A 17128-nucleotide genomic window follows, 5' to 3' on the forward strand; every position below is an offset into this window, starting at 1 on the left:
TCATGTTACATTATCACACACCTGTACACGGGGCCGCAACAAGCGGGCCGTACGCGCAAATTGTACACTACACATTGATATGCTTCTATCGTAAAGGTGTTCCGAGTGATCCACATTCGAGAGAAAAATTAGAGAGAGACTCGACGACAACGCGATGAGTCAATTTATATAAACTCTTACGAGTTATTCGCTATCTGCAGTGTAACAATTGGGATATCATTACCTTGATTATTTCACGATCGACGTATTTTATCACATGCGTAGACTGTTTAACTCAATTATTTTCGCAATCCCCCGGCGCCCGGTATTTCCTATACCTAATATGTTACATATTATAATACCACACGAACGACGCTGGGGCAATTCTCGCGCTTAGATTTTCTCAAACAAAATCACGATCGTGATTCATTTATAATTATCGCTGTTAATTCGCCAGCAATAAATTATGAGATAATTCGATTCATTCTCTAGGAATTGATTACAATAAGGGCGATACGTATATACACGGGAATTCCAGTTTTTTTTCTATTACCGTATTTCAATTTAAACATTTTAAGGAAAAAGATTCGTACCTATTTCGTTGGTTTTAATGCGCTTTATTTATGAATTATTCTTAAAAATATACTCCGAGGTTTTTTTCGTTTCGTTTTTTTGCCATTGACGCTTGTAATCAGCGTGTTGTGTTGTCATTCAATGTGGCCCGCCTCTTTATTACCGATAAGGTAGAACGTTTCGAATTACGAGATGCCAGGGTGCTGCTATCTGGATCTACGACGGGTTAGCTAACAAATAAACTTCCGATCGTCGTCGTCGTCGTCGTCGTCGTCGTCGTCGTCGTCGTCGTCGACTCGTCGAACTCCTCAAACGCAACGAACGAAAAAGTATCGAGTCTGTGACGTCACAAAAGGGAAGAGGAGACGGTGGAAGTGGCAGCAGCAGCGGCGGCGGCGGCAGCAGCAGCAGCAGCAGTAGGAGGAGGAGGCGATGAACGACGGATGTTGAGATCGAATAATGTCTGATTATTTTAATTTATTGTCTCTCCGTGCACAGTAATGAACGTGTATGTGATTATGGCGGTGTGAAGAGGACTTTTCCTTTTCTTGTTCACGTGCGTTTACGAGCCGGGTTTCAATCGAAAGAAAACACGTGGGCTAAAATTAAATTGTCCGAAAAACTTGCGGGCCGCACTCAACGACAGTCCAAAGCGAGAAAAAAGGATTAAAACGAGGAAAGAAGAGAGGAAAATATATACCTACTGGGGGAAAAAAGAATGACTTATAAAAAAAAAATAGAATAAAGAGAGAAACAAGTGAGTCGTGTTGTGTTGTTGAACGGAGCCTGACCGAAGAAATCAACTCTCGTAGTTTCGGTAAGTCCAATTTGTAGTAATTTACGCCATACGCGTCGTAGTGATAATCAAGCAATTACTCGAATGTAAATGAGTACCGTGTGCGAGGAAATCAGCGGAACGGCTGTGTGGAGACGGATTAAAAATTTGAGGTTATGTTTTCGATGGTACAGAAACGCTTCTCGAAGCGGTCAGCCAAAAGGATAATAAAAGACGATCGGTTTCGGTACGAGGATCATTTTTTACGGTTTACGCCCATTCGTACTTTTCCCACCTGTTTTAGATTGAATAATTTCGCCAATAATATGTTGCTACGTGCGACAGCAGGCGATGCGATCGATTTTTATTAAATCGAGCAAACATCGCTCCGTACACGACGATCGCTCGGGTTTCGAATCCTTCTGAATTTCAAATCGCGAAATATTTTGAAAAAAATCCCTCATCATTGGCGACGATTCTAACGACGGGCGTCCGATGAGTCACGAATATTCGATTACCGATTAGTGATATCTGCAAAAACGGCACATCCCCTATTCAAAATATTCGTAAAATTTTAAACGCATTACGAATTGTCGAGGATCAAATTTTTCACACCGAAAACGTGTGTCGGTGATTTTTTTTTTTCATCCACAAATCGCTCGACAGCTGCTCCGTTTTATCGTTACTTCGAGTTTTGGATCCCGCGGACTTTCGTATTTTCCAAAGTCCGGAAAATGACAGTGGGTACCAACGATCGGGGAGGGGGGGGAAAAAAATAAAATAAAATAAAATAACACGACGAGTGATGAAATTTGTTACGAATTTTTGCGACATATTTACTCTCTCCTCGTCTCACATTCGTAACAATTCAAACACGTGTTTCGAATTAGGAATGATTAATGATCACTGTCTCGTACGTACGTACGTACATACCTACCATTGGCATACATACATACATATATTCCTCATGAAATTATAGGTTAGTTTAATTCAGAATGCGCGTTCTCTCGGATCGCGAAAAGTCAGGGGCGCGCGCATTCTTATTTAATTCGGGGGTGGGGATAAAATACAGTACCGTATCAAAAAAAACGAAATTTCGCGTACCCGCGGTAGCCGAATGTCCCCTCCTCATAATTAATTCCGCACCTTTTATTACATCATCCGAAAACGGGCGCTACCCTCACTTTTTGTTCTTCTACCGGGAACGCGAATGGACTTTCGAAATCTGTCCCATTCCGTCACCGTTCTACGGCGGAGATCAAAAATTTTCCCCAGACTCTTTCGACGACCTTTCTAATCCGGCTGTCCGCCGTTATCCGAAATTTTTTGACCCGGGTGAATACGGACGGAATTTGCGAGGGAGCCTGCGACTCCCGAAGATCAAATCACCACTTACGGCCCTCTTTGCCAAGAGAGCAGCAGCAGCAGCAGCAGCAGCAGCAGCAGCAGCTAGTAGCTCCGTAGTTTTTGCTCCGCCCTCTTCGCATGAAAATGATTGTTCTGGCTGGCGGCATAGCGGGGAGGGACTTCGGCCATTATTGACGTTTGAGTGACAGACTCCGCCGCGGGTCTGTGAAAAATCGACAGCCATTGAAGGTTCAGGGTGGAGGGGTGTCGGTCTGACTGACAGATAGTAAACACCTAGCACGGTGCCCCGTTGATTGAGCGATTCAGCTAAAAACACGTGGTATCCAAAGATAATTTCTACTCGCTAATAATATACTATACTTCCATTGTCCCTCCGATAAAAAAAAAAAAAAAAAAAAAATTGAAAAAAACAAAAAAATTTCAAACATTTCATTTTTCCCTCTATCATAGTGCGGGATTAATAAATGCCCCGCCTAATACTACCCGCTATGGAGTAGGTATGTGCATAATTACAACTGAATTACTTCCACACCGGTGAAATATTTTTTCTAATTTGCGACCAGTGCTGTAATAAAAGTGATCGAAAATCAACCAGAGGATCCGGTACGACCGTTGAAGATAAAAAAGAAAAGGACATTCTTCATCATTATTTTAGAAAGTGTTCTGACCGATTGAAATCTTGACATGATTTTTTATTATACCCAATAACAATAAGGTTCGTAAAAATCATTATCTCTTTAACGATTTTATCCCGCGATATATCTTTATTTCCATACGACGAATTATTCGTGTTACCTTTTTATTTGCGATCATTTTTCTTTTCCTTTCTCTCCCTTTCTGTTTTTTATCCTTCCTCCAGATATATCCAATTACTCGGCATTTTTCTTCTACCAATTAACGTGATTCACTTGAATGAATAATTCCATTAAATTTGAGATATCTGTTCGAATGCACCGCGCAAAGATAAAAAATTAAAATTCATAAAAAAAACGTGAAAGGTACAAATGCGATAACGCTCCTATCTTTGGTTTCGCATTTTTTTTTTTTCTTTTTTTTTCTTTTTTTTGTGTGCATGTCAATTGGTTTTTTTTTTTTTTTTTATTCATTTATTTATTTATTATTTGTTTTTTTTTTCGTACTTTAGATATATTATGCAACAAAGTTGATAATTTGGTAATTTTTTTTTTTAAACGATTCGCTATCGTATTGCGAATTTTTTTTTACTTACCATACCATTTCAGGGTAATTAATTCACGCCCGCCATTTATTTCTATCGCCAAAGGCAAGGCATCGAGGTTCTCCGATCCTCGTGCGATTATTTCTAAAGAGCGCAAGTTCTCGGTGTCTGTCGTAATTATTAGCAGTCGGTCTACCAGTGTGTGCAACACAGTGGAACCAGAATAATTACTATTTTAAAATAAATTTCCTGCCCACAAATATATTAGCCTCCAGTCTCGCGTGCATCACTAACGATTCGACAGGGAAGCCCAATTTCGTATGAAACTTACGGAGAACGTCAACAATATTTTTCTTTCTCCTTTTTTTTATAAATGAATTTTATTTTTTTTCGCTGTCGTGTACTTTCAACTTTTGCATCGCTTTTTCCGGTCATATGAACTGCCGCCGTCCCCCCCCCCCCTTTCCATTTTTTTGGGTAAACTGGTTCTCGCAGATTTGAATTTGTTCCGGATTCTTATCGATGTAACATCGACGAAACTCGAACAGGATATGTAACACGAGTATTAGAATGTGGAATAGATAAAATGAAAGGAAAAAAAAACAAAAAAAATTGAACCTTGTAAAGGATCAATTCCACTCTGTATAGGAAACATACCAGATGCTGTTCCCTCTGACTTTTATGACAACTTATTGAAGTGTTAATTGAATTTTAAATAAATTCATCTCATTCTATAAAACGTCATTCGTTTAAGTGGTATACATATAGGGTACGGTTTTTTCTCTTTACAATTTTATACTTTTATTGCTTTATTCCCAAGTCATTCTCGGATCTGTTCGAACCAATATTTTGATATACCACAGTATTTATAGAACCAGAATCAGGATATTTTTATTTCGTAATTACACGCAGGTATATCATGTACATTTATTTCATAGTTTTGTTGCGTTTTGCTTTTTGATTTTTTTTATCTCCCTTAATTCGACCCTGTCCTTTTCAAATGAACTTCTTCGTTCATCTTGTTTGATTTTTTTTCACCTACACACTGTTTCTTGATCAACATTAATTAACAAATGCTCGCTATTCTCCTCGTTTCTTTGGTTCCGTTTTTCGTTTCCAATAGTTTTTTTTTTTCTTTTCTTTCTTTTTTTCTCGTTCTCATTTCGTTTAACCCTTTGTACACTTTTGCCACCTGAACTTGTGCAATGTCCAGTTGGGAATTGCGGTTTTCGGGGGCGGCTTACGAATTGCCTACCCAAAGTGTCCGCAAAACCACCGACCGATCCTCTCTCCCTTCGTCCTTCTCTCTCTCTCTCTTTTCTCCCTTCCTTCCTTCCTTCCTTCCTTCCTTCCATCCCTTAGACCTTCTCGTCGCTCGGCTACGTGTCGCGCAGCCAATTTCCACATAATTTGACACGAGAAGTCAACGTCCTTACTCGGACGTTAAATCCTGCGGAATTAATTATACACCTTAACGCATGTAACGGTTTTTTTTTCTCGTTTGTTTTGCCGAAGGTGGTTTCGCGTATAGTCGCATTGTAGCGTAATTTTTCACTCATAACTTCGTTGTATACCCTCTCCACAGTTCCGCAACTCATTCGATCGTTAAAAAAGCGGAAATCCCATAAAATTTGGGATATTAATTTATTTCCACGTGATACGTTCTTATCGCGTTCGCGTGTAAGAGCGTGTTATGTAACAAATGGACTCGGGTGTAAGCAATGTAGATAAGGAGAAAAAACAAAATATATCTCTCAAACAATAACCCGTGTGATTTGAAAATTGAAACGGTGGTAGAAATTGGGATAGCGCGGGATGAAAATTTCTTTCGCTCTCGCACGGGCGTGTATACGATATACATATATCTCGTTGGGAAATGTTGAAAGTTCTTTTAAAATCTCGAGGAAGCCAATATTCTCGTAGCCGACGAAAAAAATGCCCAACCAATCTCTTCCGTACAAGATCTCATTTTAGTTTTACCACGGTTTTTTCCGGCTGCACGTGCCAGTGTTATAACGTATACCGTACACGCGTTATACATATATGTATACGTCTTTTTGTATCGTCGGTGTGCAGGTGGATAAGTAAGGAACGTGTAACGCGAAAATCGTGAAACTTCGTGAACGCGTATAATAGTGATATGGGACCTCTTGCGGGTTTTCCGGTTGGGGTTTTCTTACCATATATAGCTGTACGGCAATAGGACCATCGTGTCAGCGATAATATTTTAAATGAAACCTTGGCTGCGGGCAAAACTGGGGGCGATAAATATCGGCTTTGTCGGAAAGATGCGCTCCGAAAGCGCCACTTGCAAGTAATGGCGCCTGTCCCCTTTCGTTTCCTCCCCCTCTCCGAGGCCCCGACACCCTCGCTTCCTCGTCTCTCTGTCCGCGTGTACGTCTGTCTTTTTTCCCTCCCCTTCGCCCCTCGCCCCTCGCCCTCTCTCGCGATCGAGCTTTGCTCTTTTCACTGTTCTCCGCTTCCCTTCTTCCTCCGTACTCCATAGTAGGTGTACGGGATGTATCCGTAAGAATGTCTTGGATCTCGGAAAGAGGTGTCGGGCGGCGCGGCTCCCTCTTCTGTATCAAGTAGCGACGGATTCGAACGAACCACTAGCGCGAACAATATCTCACACCCGCGCCCGGAGTCAAGTATTTTCCCTCCTATACAGGTTTGTTGTGTATTATCCGACTGGTTTTTCTTTTCCGATGGTTCGACACAGATTTTGCGAGGCGAATGATACGGAGTAGATATAGATTACAGATAACGGATAAAATAAAAATCCCCTAATAATTGCGGTGTAACGTGATCCGTTAGCGAAATATATATAGACGATACGATACCCTCCCGCGATATGGGCGTACAGACGCGTAATTTGTACTTGTATAATTCCGCAGTGTTGGGGAAAATGGGATGCGCAAAGCGTGCGCCTTTTAAAACGCCTCGTTCCCGTATCCTCAAAGGATATACAGCTCCTGTCGTACGATCGTGTTGAGGAATTATTATTTCCTTCCCCTCGCCCCGACATTCTGGAATTCGTTGTACGAGAATTGTAACATTTTTAACGGGCTGTTTGAAGTTTAGCAAAATAATAACAATGACGATTGTAAATGAATAAAAATGAAGGATGTAGTAGGATACGTAGTACGTCGTGAATGTTGGACCGGTTTTATCGGTCTATAGTTCGAACTCTCATGGAAGTTTCGCTCCGTTCTGTCATTTTATAAGTGTGGTTTTTTTTTGTTTTTTTTTTTTCGGTTTTCTGTTTTTTATCCTTTCGTTTTTTTCCGCCGTTGCGCTGCATGCCGCGAGGTGTTCTTACAGCGGAGCGAGTTTTCGCTGGTGCTAGAATTTTGATTAAAAGTTTCACGGACTCCTCCATCTTTAATTAAGGCTCCGAGCAATTCCCGATTGCGAGGCGACGAAGCTACAATTTTATCAGTTCTCGTTTCGCACAAATACCTATACCGCTCCGAATGCGTGTAGTGTAGGTACACATGCAAATACGTCTCTCGCCAGATTCATTATAACTCGATCACGAGTTATTGCGTTTTATTCTCGTTGCGTTCGATTCCAACCCCGCTCCGATCTCGACTGCACTTTATTCAGCAGTTATGAACGTAACGATTCTCATTCTTATCCCCAATCCCGTGTATCTATTTATTTATTTATTCTTGCAATTTTATTCGTTTGCAAATATACGTGTACTTCTGTTTTTTATTTTTCATTTTTTACAAACATTTTCGCATACGTTGTCGCCGTTGCGCAGTATTTTATTTATTCATGCGGAATCGCGAGGGGCGAACCGGCACCACCAAGGGTTTGGTGGTTCGAGAGCCGCCGGGTGAAGCTTCTAATGATGACATTTAAATGCAGTAGCGCGAGTCTCGTGCTGCTGCTGCTGCTGCTTCTTCTTCTTCTTCTGTTCCTCTGCTGCTGCTGCTGCTGTTACTCCGCTCTGCTCGGCTCGGCGTGTAGGCGACTTTTCGTTTGGTCGTGTAAAACTGAAATTCACACCGAGAAGCTGTGTTATAGGTAAAAGAGACAGCGAGCAGAAGGGCAGCGCGGAGGAGCTACGTTAGCGAATAGCGAACGTTAGCAATCGACCGTATACTTCTTCTTGCCGTTATTGTATGCGCCGTCTGCTGCCGCTGCCTATGCCGGTTGAGAGACTGTAATGTACACGGCTATATATATATATATATATATATATATACATATATATCCTATAATATGCGAATAACGAAATGTCACGAACGTAATAAAAAACTGTGTTTTGCTTAACAATTTAATGAGGTGTACACCGAAAAACAGAGTCGAGAGATTCCTTAATGGTATATTAAGAAAAGTTGGTGACATTTCATGAATTTTTTATAAGGGTTGTTTTACATCCGCTCGGTTTCGGCGAAGCTTGAGAGTGCCGTTTCTAACGGGCGAATAATTCTCTAAAAGATGAACTGATACCGCACCTTTTTTCAATGCGATAAGACCACACTGAACAGGATCACCAAATCAAACTTTTATCGACTCCTTCTGGGTTTACTCGCATTAACTGTACTAGCGAAAAAAAAAAAAAAAAATGATTAGCATGAGATACCAGCAACAAAAAAAGAAGTCAAACCGCTTGACATCTATCGGCGTAAGCGTTACTTTTAAGCACCTTCCGAATATCCGTCAGAATCCGGCTAGAAATATTCATCCAAATTTATCTGGGGAAAGTGTCATTACGGTGAATTTCAAATGCTCGTAGGAAATGTTTCCTCAATTGTGATCCGCCAATACGTTAGGAGATTTATTGTACGCATAAAATAAAGAGGCTGTTATTATCGATTTCGTAATCTGGTTATTTTTCTTTTATGTTTGCAGCAAAATCAGCGGCGAAGAACGCTTGTAGAAAGTTTTTTTTTTTTATTATAAAGCGTAACGGGCCCCGGAGGACCTGGGTGACAATGGCGAGTTCGAAAGTGGAATGATAGGATGCAAGAAGGTAGCACCGCAGTGGCGCTAGCAATGGTCACCCCTGGCTACGATCAGGACCCTGCAAGCGGGGTAGCCGACTATACGACACACCAAGACCAGGCTCAGTTTGAAGCGGACAAGAGAGCTGTCTACAAACATCCATTATTTCCCTTATTAGCGTTACTGTTTGAAAGATGCGAGCAAGCAACGCAAAGCTCAGACAACTCTACGTCGGAAAGTTTCAACATGGACATTCAGGCGTTTGTCCAACACCAAGAAAGAGACCGAAAGCCGTTCCTAATCAATGACCCAGAGATTGATGGTCTGGTTAGTACCGGTTAATTTGTATATGAATTCATACCACGGTCCATCCGACATCAATAGTTTGCACACTGTGGTAGAAATATCAGTTGCCAGCTGATTACGTTTTTTTTTTCATTGAGAAAATGGATGGATTGATTCTCTTTCCAAACAAACATCTGAATAGATGAATGTCTGTTCACCCCGACGTATTCTTTTTCTTCGCAGATGATCAAGGCCATACAGGTGCTGCGAATTCATCTCCTGGAATTGGAAAAAGTTCAGGAGTTGTGCAAAGACTTTTGCAACAGGTACATAACGTGTCTGAAAGGCAAAATGCAGAGCGAAAATCTTTTACGCAGCGACTACAGTCATCAGGGACACGACATGGGTCCGTCGAGTGGCAGCAATGGAAGCAGCCCGCTTCAGGTTAGTCGCATTCTTATGCGCAGGGATCCCTACCCTGTTCCTATACCTAAGTAGATATCCTTATAGTATTAGAGGTGTGCAAGTACTGTCAATTTTCCTTATAGTTTCAATGATGGATAGATATTGCCCCCGTTACAAAGGCTGAAACAAATTATCTTCTTTCTTTTTTCTTTAAAGGCATTTGTGTATTGTAGATATAAACTAAACATTTCCAAGCATGTTTCTATGGCTACTGTATAAACAGCGACTTTCAAATTTTACCCGATGAATTATCAACCAGATAACCCAACTATGTTAAGAAACTTACAGAAAGCTCAGGTAAATTGTAAAACGATAAGGCGATTGAAAATTATTCTGTACTTTCACACCTCTTAAAGCATAATAGTATCCCACCCCTGCTCTCTGACGGCTAGTTGCGACATATATTTGCCAGGTGCTGTCATCTACAGGCAATGATGTTGAGCCGGGAGCTAACGGACTCGGAATGAGCGGAGGAGATTCACTGATGGAGAGTAGTGCGGGTATTTTGACGGTGCACGGTGAGGGGGGAAACGACCGTCCCTCCTCAACTCGATCATCATCCGCCACACAGCACTCTAACAGATCTAGCAGCCAGGACAACGATGATCCACCATCGCCATCGATGGTCCATGGAAGTACGCCCCTTTCACAGATCGGGGCTCATCCTAGCGCATCTGCCAATGACATGTATCTTGGACAAGGTAGGCTTGCCTAAAATCCTGTTCCTTCTATACGGATGATAATTCTCTTTCCTGGCCCCGCCGTATCGCCTATAACTGGTCGATGCTCGATTGATTTGTAACCGAGTACTTTGAATTTTTGCTCGGACTGGAATAGCCAGAGCTGTTGTTTTCTTTCAAGAATAATAAACACTTATAAGTTACGTTTATAGAGGATATTGACACAGTGATTACTGAAGACAGAATATATTTGGAAGAAGTTGGATACTGGGGTCTTCTTCCGTTGCAGCAACGTGAAAATCAGTATATCGATGTTGGCGATGCTAGCGATGAAAAGTATTGTGGTTAGAAGTTATGACTTATTTGCTGCAAATTTCTATCTTATGAAATGCTTCTTCATCATCCAATATTTCGTGTGAATATCAATCCAATGATCTCTGCTGCTAGACCAAAACTTGATATTTGCATTTATTCCAAAGAATAGAACATCGTACGAATTATTTCAGAAACAGCCAAGCATTACTGTTTGGAGCAAATTTAGAGAAAAAAGCCTCAGGTTGTCGATCTCGCTGCATCTTTGTGCTAAGAATGTAGTCACAGACTTTATTGTTAATTTTTTTTTTTCTGTAGAAAGTATGCTAGTAATGCCTGTTTGTTTGATTATATGAATGAACGTGGCTTAGATGTTACTGTTGCAGGCTCCCCATCCCCAGCACCGAGTGAAGATGAAGATGATGGTTGTGGCACAACGATTTCTGGTCACAGCGGCGGTCACAGTAGCGCTAGGAAAGGAAGACAGAAACGAGGAGTTCTACCCAAACAAGCCACCAGTATTATGCGAACTTGGCTTTTCCAACACTTAGTCGTGAGTATAAAATTAATCGATTGGCGTAAAAGACTGGATTCATGACGATCACTTGTGACAAATTAAACAATTTCAGCATCCGTACCCAACGGAAGATGAAAAACGTCAAATATCGAGTCAAACAAACCTAACACTTTTGCAAGTCAACAATTGGTTCATAAACGCCAGGCGTCGAATCCTTCAACCGATGCTAGACGGGGCAGCAGAGGCGATACCTCGTGCTGGTAAACGACACAAAGTTGCTAAGCATATCGCGCAACAGCAACAACAAACGCAACAACAACAGCAACAACAACAATCGGGCTGGCAGTCTGAAGATTCAGGGAGTGACTCAGGTACCAGCGATGGCGAAGTAGATGTTGATAGAACTAAGGATGGCAATGACAGTGACGATGACGATCTTCACTGACCTCTGTCGACCGATAAACCGTTGACATCTCCGCGGTACCTTCACACTCAGTTGCTCACTACAGTATTAAGGCATTCGACGTTATATTTTGCTTTGACTGTCCGATACGTAATCATTCTCGCAAGTCAGGGACACGTGATTCGAGTATATCAAGCTCTTCTATTACCATGAATCCTAATATCGCAATCAATTTGTTAATTGTTCACGGTTACTAGCGATCCCATAATTAATTTTCTCCTCGGTATTGTTCATTTTTATTCTTCTCAATTCGAATCTTCCGATTACTCTTAAGATTCCTCCATTGTTACCTATGAAGATTGTTGATCCCATAAACATTTTGCCATATAAGATTTAAAAAAAAAAAAAAATACCATGGTTTTTAGTTACAGTCTTTATATTCCGACGACAGTTAGGGATAGACTGATGAATTTATGTCACTGTAAGTTAACTCGTAAGTGTGCCATCGAAGAGCGTGGTTAACTTGCGCACCTGTCTCGAAAACCAGCTCTGCATCGTCGTCACGTAGCAAAGTGCTGTCCCTCCATGATAATGATAACTACTTAAATTAAAAATATATGAGTATATTTTTAAACTCTAAGTGTCGTCTCTGTGCGTGTACCACAGCTTGCGGGCTGGTACTGCTGTACATAGTTAATACATACTAAACTAAAAAAGAAAACCTATTACTAAGTGATAATGTTAAATGATAATTATTAGAAATTCTTAACAAAGATTCAATAAATATTACGCTGCATAACTGAAAAGACATAACGACGTGACGACGCGCACACGCCATGCATAGAGAATAGAGTTACACCGCTGTCTACATATGATAATTACGTTTCAATAACCGTTAAATTTGTGAATTTCCACTTCGTTTCTTTCATTTTAATCCCGTACACGAATAAACCTATGCACGTAATATTTATACCACGGAAAACATTTCTGTACAGATGTCTTTCTTTTCTCTTTTTTTTTTGTTCTCGTTAACGAATAATTCCAAATGAGGTGGTGATAGGTTGCGCTAATAATGTACCCCAATTCGCTTTTGTGAATCCTTGTAACTTACACGATGAATATATTTTGTTACTATCGGCAGCACACTGCCAGGTGTTGTGCGTTTTTTGGCCTATAAAAATATTTCACAATGACCTTGTGTTTTTATAAGGTGCGAAGCAAAGGTGTGAAACTTCTTATAAAATTCCATACCTGTATTTCGATAAAAGAAACAAAAAAAAATAAATAAATACTAATAACACTAATACTAATAACAAGAATAATTAGCTCGTAAATGTACTTATATAACTCGAACGCCATCATCAGTTGCAGACAGCACTATAAGGTATAGCTTGGTATAAGGTTTACCGAATAATGTCGCATCTTTGGTAAAATTACAGCCGTGCAATGATATTTTCTCATTTACGGGAAATTATTATTGCCAATAGCAGTAAATCTCGTACGAGGCTATATTATATATAAATATATATACATATATATATATATATATATATCTTAATAATATTTTACATTAAGAGAAAAAGAAAACTAGGATATAAGAGGTAGGTTGTAAGGCTGAACCACGTATACGTATGTGCTGCGGCACCAGACAACTGTGATAACTCGGTGGGCGGTGCCCAGCCTCCTACTTCATACTTGTATACTGAATACATACTAATTAATAGTAAATACTTAAATTTAAGAACTCAACTATATAGTTCGAACATACGCAACAATATTGATCAAATGTATATTTGATTATGACTCCATTATTTCATCAAAACAACGCATGTGCATAGTTATACATAATACACAAATTTCTAAAATACCTACCCACCTACCTACCTGTATTGTGTATGTACGGACCTTCAGGATGAATTCTCACGTCAGTTATGCAAGTTAGCATGGAAACGTGTATATTTCACTTTATATATTTCACAATTATCACCGAGCTGAGGATGGCTTATTCGATAAAGTAACGACAATTATGATTGTTTTTTTTCCCCCCAACAAAAACCGCGGCAATCGCACTTTCTCCGTACCCTTAAGTACAAAAGGGATTATAGCTAGTAAGGAAAAAGAGGAAAAAACCGCGGTATCGCTACTTTAATCGGATGCCTCGAATAAATTATACCTATCTTGAGGATTTCTCAAACACGTTTCGAGCAAGAATTTTCAATCATTATTTTGAAACTTCAAAGAGATGCAATTTATGCTCGATAAGTCAGACGTGTAAAAAGCACGAGTCAATATTTTTTATTCGCGTCACCCATCGAGTTTTTATTTTTTGAACGGGTTAAAGTCGGAAACAAGTTTGAAATGAATGAATTTTTTGTTGTTGGTTTGTGTTCTGTTCGAGTTATTCGCGACAATTTTTTTTCTGCAATGATTTGACTGTCAATGATACATACATTTTAACTCATCTCGATAATGCTAATGAATAGTTGATTTCATATCAGACATTCCCCTGATCTCGTTAAAGCTATAATTGTTTAATCGTTGATTTAACGTTGTTTATAAAGGATTAAAATTTCGTAATAATGGTTGTCGTCATGTTACTACGATAATGCAAACAATTCAAGTTTTTATAACCCGGGAGTTACTCTGGACCATTCTGAGCTCAGTTATTAATGAAAATTGAGAGCTACACGTGCTACATACTAAACTGCATCGCATACTGAAACAAAAAAAAAATGACTACTACTCTCTCATGTACATCTACGCTCTGTTAATTAAGTTTATTGATAATAAATGCCATCACGCTTGCAAAAAAATATATATTTTCGATGTTTTTCGTTTTCAACGTTAAATTACAATAAGTGTAAATGCTTAAATTACAATTACAAAATAGTTTTTCAATTCAAATCATGCCATATCCATGGTAAACGTGATGATTCAATATCCTGTTGACTATTATTTACTTGCTATAAAACTCAACTGCTCGAGGCTGCGACGCTGCACTTTGTCGCTACAATTAATCTCGATGAGAGATTATAAATATATTTTTTCAATTTTCCCTGATCCGGAGAGTTACCTGCAAACATCATTTGCGCGTGAAGTCACACACGTTAAGGTGAACGAGAGTAGTGTCAACAAATGCGACCTAGTTACAACGGTCCAGAATTATACCATATTTTTTTGCGATTTTTCAATTAATTTTTCAATCACCGCATCTTTCCTAGCTCCTGGAGGTGCGTCATGATCTGCAACTTGAGGTACGTCATCCCAAAATTTTCCCTGATTTTTTGCAATTTAAAACCCGGGCAAGTTCACATCGACTCACTTACCCCCATGTGAACATGCCTGGGTTTGCAAAAATTCCGCCAAATAGCGCTAGTTGTCCTTCGTGTAATGCGGTTGTATCTAACATTAGTCGCCTATCAAAGGCAAGCTCACACGGGGGTAGGTGAGTTGATGTGAATTTGCCTAGAGTTTAGTTCGTGAAAATTCCGCCACATAGCGCTAACTGTATGATCACATGATGAGGGGCGTGGCTTAGAGAATAGGGCTGTACGATTAATTTCAGGGGCCAGCAGTGGCACGAATGAAAAATAATTTTTTAAATTCAAGAAAAATCGGAAAAAATTAGAGAAACATTGGGAACAAATCTGGGATGGTGTAACTTGAATTGCATATTTCTAAGATGCCTCCAGGAACAGGGAAAGTAGAAAAAATCATTATAAAATCGAAAAAAATAAGAAAAAATAGGGAATAATTCTGGAATGACGTTTGCAGGTATCCTTCTGGATCAGGGAAGATTGAGAGAGATCATTCAATTTACAATCTCTAACGCGTGATATTCGGCAACATGCAGAGATTGCAGCGTACTCAACTCTCCTTCTCGAATCTTGAAACATTTTCTAAACAGTGAACACAAGGAGTGCAAGTTCGGTTTGCCTCAAGTCCAACAGGTAAGCTTAGAAAAGATTCACTGGTCAGTCGAGAGATGAGGATCTGGTTTTTCTTCTTACCGATGTGATTCTCTTCATTCCGATGCCGTTTTCAGGTTACCTGCATCTCGGAGTCCTGTACAACATGGTGCAATTATTCATTGGCTCGAGCAGACCGAGGAAATTTTATTCTACGCTTAGAATACACAGATTGAACAGGACTCATACCATACGCTACCAGTGAACTCAAAGGGGATCTATTCTGGGCTGGAATCCTCCCCGACAAAGACCCGACAAGCTATAGTTACGTTTCATCATATTTCCTCACCTTCTCTTATTTTTATTTTCAGGAGAACATTGGACAGTCTCCGAAGCGAAGGTGCCACCGCACTTGCATAGAAAATACGAGACTATCCTCGATGCATTTACACCACTGGACTATATGTATACAATATCCTGTGGCTCGGTGATTTAAACATCCAATCATATGTTCCAAGTAAATAATTTCGTAGAAATTAATGATAATGTATACGTCTCGTATCTCAGAGAACAAGAAATAAATAACAGAATGTTAAATGAAATGAAACTATCGTCCATAATCTTGTAACGCACTAATCATAAGTATACAAAAATGAATTTATATTGTCCATTACAAAGTCTCAATATGTATTCTTGACGATTAATTTATTAATAAAAACTCCCTGTAACTAATACGTCAATTATTCATTTATTAATGATTACATCCCTGTATGCATCATTAGACGATATCCGTTGTTGGTGATGTATTCATGCGTAAATCAAATCAAACATCATGACATGCATGCATACGTCTCAGATCACACTGTCAATGAATCACAACCGGAATCGATAATGTAGATCTCTAGAATACCGGCCCTGAAAATTGAAAGTTGGCCCAAAAGTAGAAATTTGTATCAGGAGAACAGGAAACCCGAGGAGGTGTTCCGAGACCCCGTGTGCCTCATCATGTGCATGCCTTCAATCCTGTATATTTATTCCTGATATCATAGAGCGAGCAACTGATTCGTTGCAGGACTAAGCATATGCCTCTCTATGCATTCAATCATTCAATCATGCTTTTACACACACCGGAACCGATAATGTAGATCTCTAGAATACCGGCCCTGAAAATTGAAAGTTGGCCCAAAAGTAGAAATTTGTATCAGGAGAACAAGAAACCCGAGGAGGTGTTCCGAGACCCCGTGTGTCTCATCATGTGCATGCCTTCAATCCTGTATATTTATTCCTGATATCATAGAGCGAGCAACTGATTCGTTGGGGAACTAAGCATATGCCTCTCTATGCATTCAATCATTCAATCATGCTTTTACACAAACCGGAACCGATAATGTAGATCTCTAGAATACCGGCCCTGAAAATTGAAAGTTGGCCCAAAAGTAGAAATTTGTATCAGGAAAACAGGAAACCCGAGGAGGTGTTCCGAGACCCCGTGTGCCTCATCATGTGCATGCCTTCAATCCTGTATATTTATTCCTGATATCATAGAGCGAGCAACTGATTCGTTGCAGGACTAAGCATATGCCTCTCTATGCATTCAATCATTCAACCATGCTTTGACACAAACCGGAACCGATAATGTAGATCTCTAGAATACCGGCCCTGAAAATTGAAAGTTGGCCCAAAAGTGGAAATTTGTACCAGGAGAACAGGATAGGTGAGGAGTTGTT

At 39.9% G+C, this 17128-nt stretch overlaps 1 protein-coding gene and 2 long non-coding RNA genes across 8 annotated transcripts; 2 read left to right on the forward strand and 1 right to left on the reverse strand.

Moving 5' to 3' along the window:
* The first annotated feature begins 27 nt into the window (after positions 1-27).
* Positions 28-14308, forward strand: LOC105690659 (homeobox protein PKNOX2-like). 4 transcript variants are annotated; one of them, XM_048649118.1, is made up of 7 exons: positions 28-1369; positions 8739-9158; positions 9360-9560; positions 9994-10282; positions 10474-10605; positions 10945-11126; positions 11203-14308. In XM_048649118.1, the coding sequence occupies exons 2-7, from the start codon at positions 8850-8852 to the stop codon at positions 11533-11535; spliced, it is 1446 nt and encodes a 481-aa protein (XP_048505075.1). In that variant the 5' UTR covers positions 28-1369; positions 8739-8849; the 3' UTR covers positions 11536-14308. The 4 variants fall into 4 exon arrangements, with proteins under 4 accessions (XP_048505075.1, XP_012264082.1, XP_012264084.1 ...); XM_012408659.3 differs by lacking the exon at positions 10474-10605; XM_012408661.3 differs by lacking the exon at positions 10474-10605 and having other exon boundaries at positions 10960-11126.
* On the reverse strand, positions 4738-9347 carry LOC105690660. 3 transcript variants are annotated; one of them, XR_007276739.1, is made up of 3 exons: positions 9193-9347; positions 6053-7876; positions 4738-5322 (listed from the first exon to the last, which is right to left on the reverse strand). It is a non-coding gene; the product is annotated as an uncharacterized LOC105690660 (long non-coding RNA). The 3 variants fall into 3 exon arrangements; XR_007276740.1 differs by lacking the exon at positions 9193-9347 and adding an exon at positions 8342-8731; XR_001103303.3 differs by lacking the exon at positions 9193-9347 and having other exon boundaries at positions 6053-8218.
* Positions 14309-15139: 831 nt separating the features above from the next.
* LOC105690459 lies at positions 15140-16130 on the forward strand. The gene is made up of 2 exons (XR_007276738.1): positions 15140-15443; positions 15539-16130. It is a non-coding gene; the product is annotated as an uncharacterized LOC105690459 (long non-coding RNA).
* Positions 16131-17128: the final 998 nt, after the last annotated feature.

This window comes from Athalia rosae, chromosome 1, assembly GCF_917208135.1.
Source record: "Athalia rosae chromosome 1, iyAthRosa1.1, whole genome shotgun sequence".
Classification (NCBI taxonomy): Eukaryota; Metazoa; Arthropoda; class Insecta; order Hymenoptera; family Athaliidae; genus Athalia; species Athalia rosae.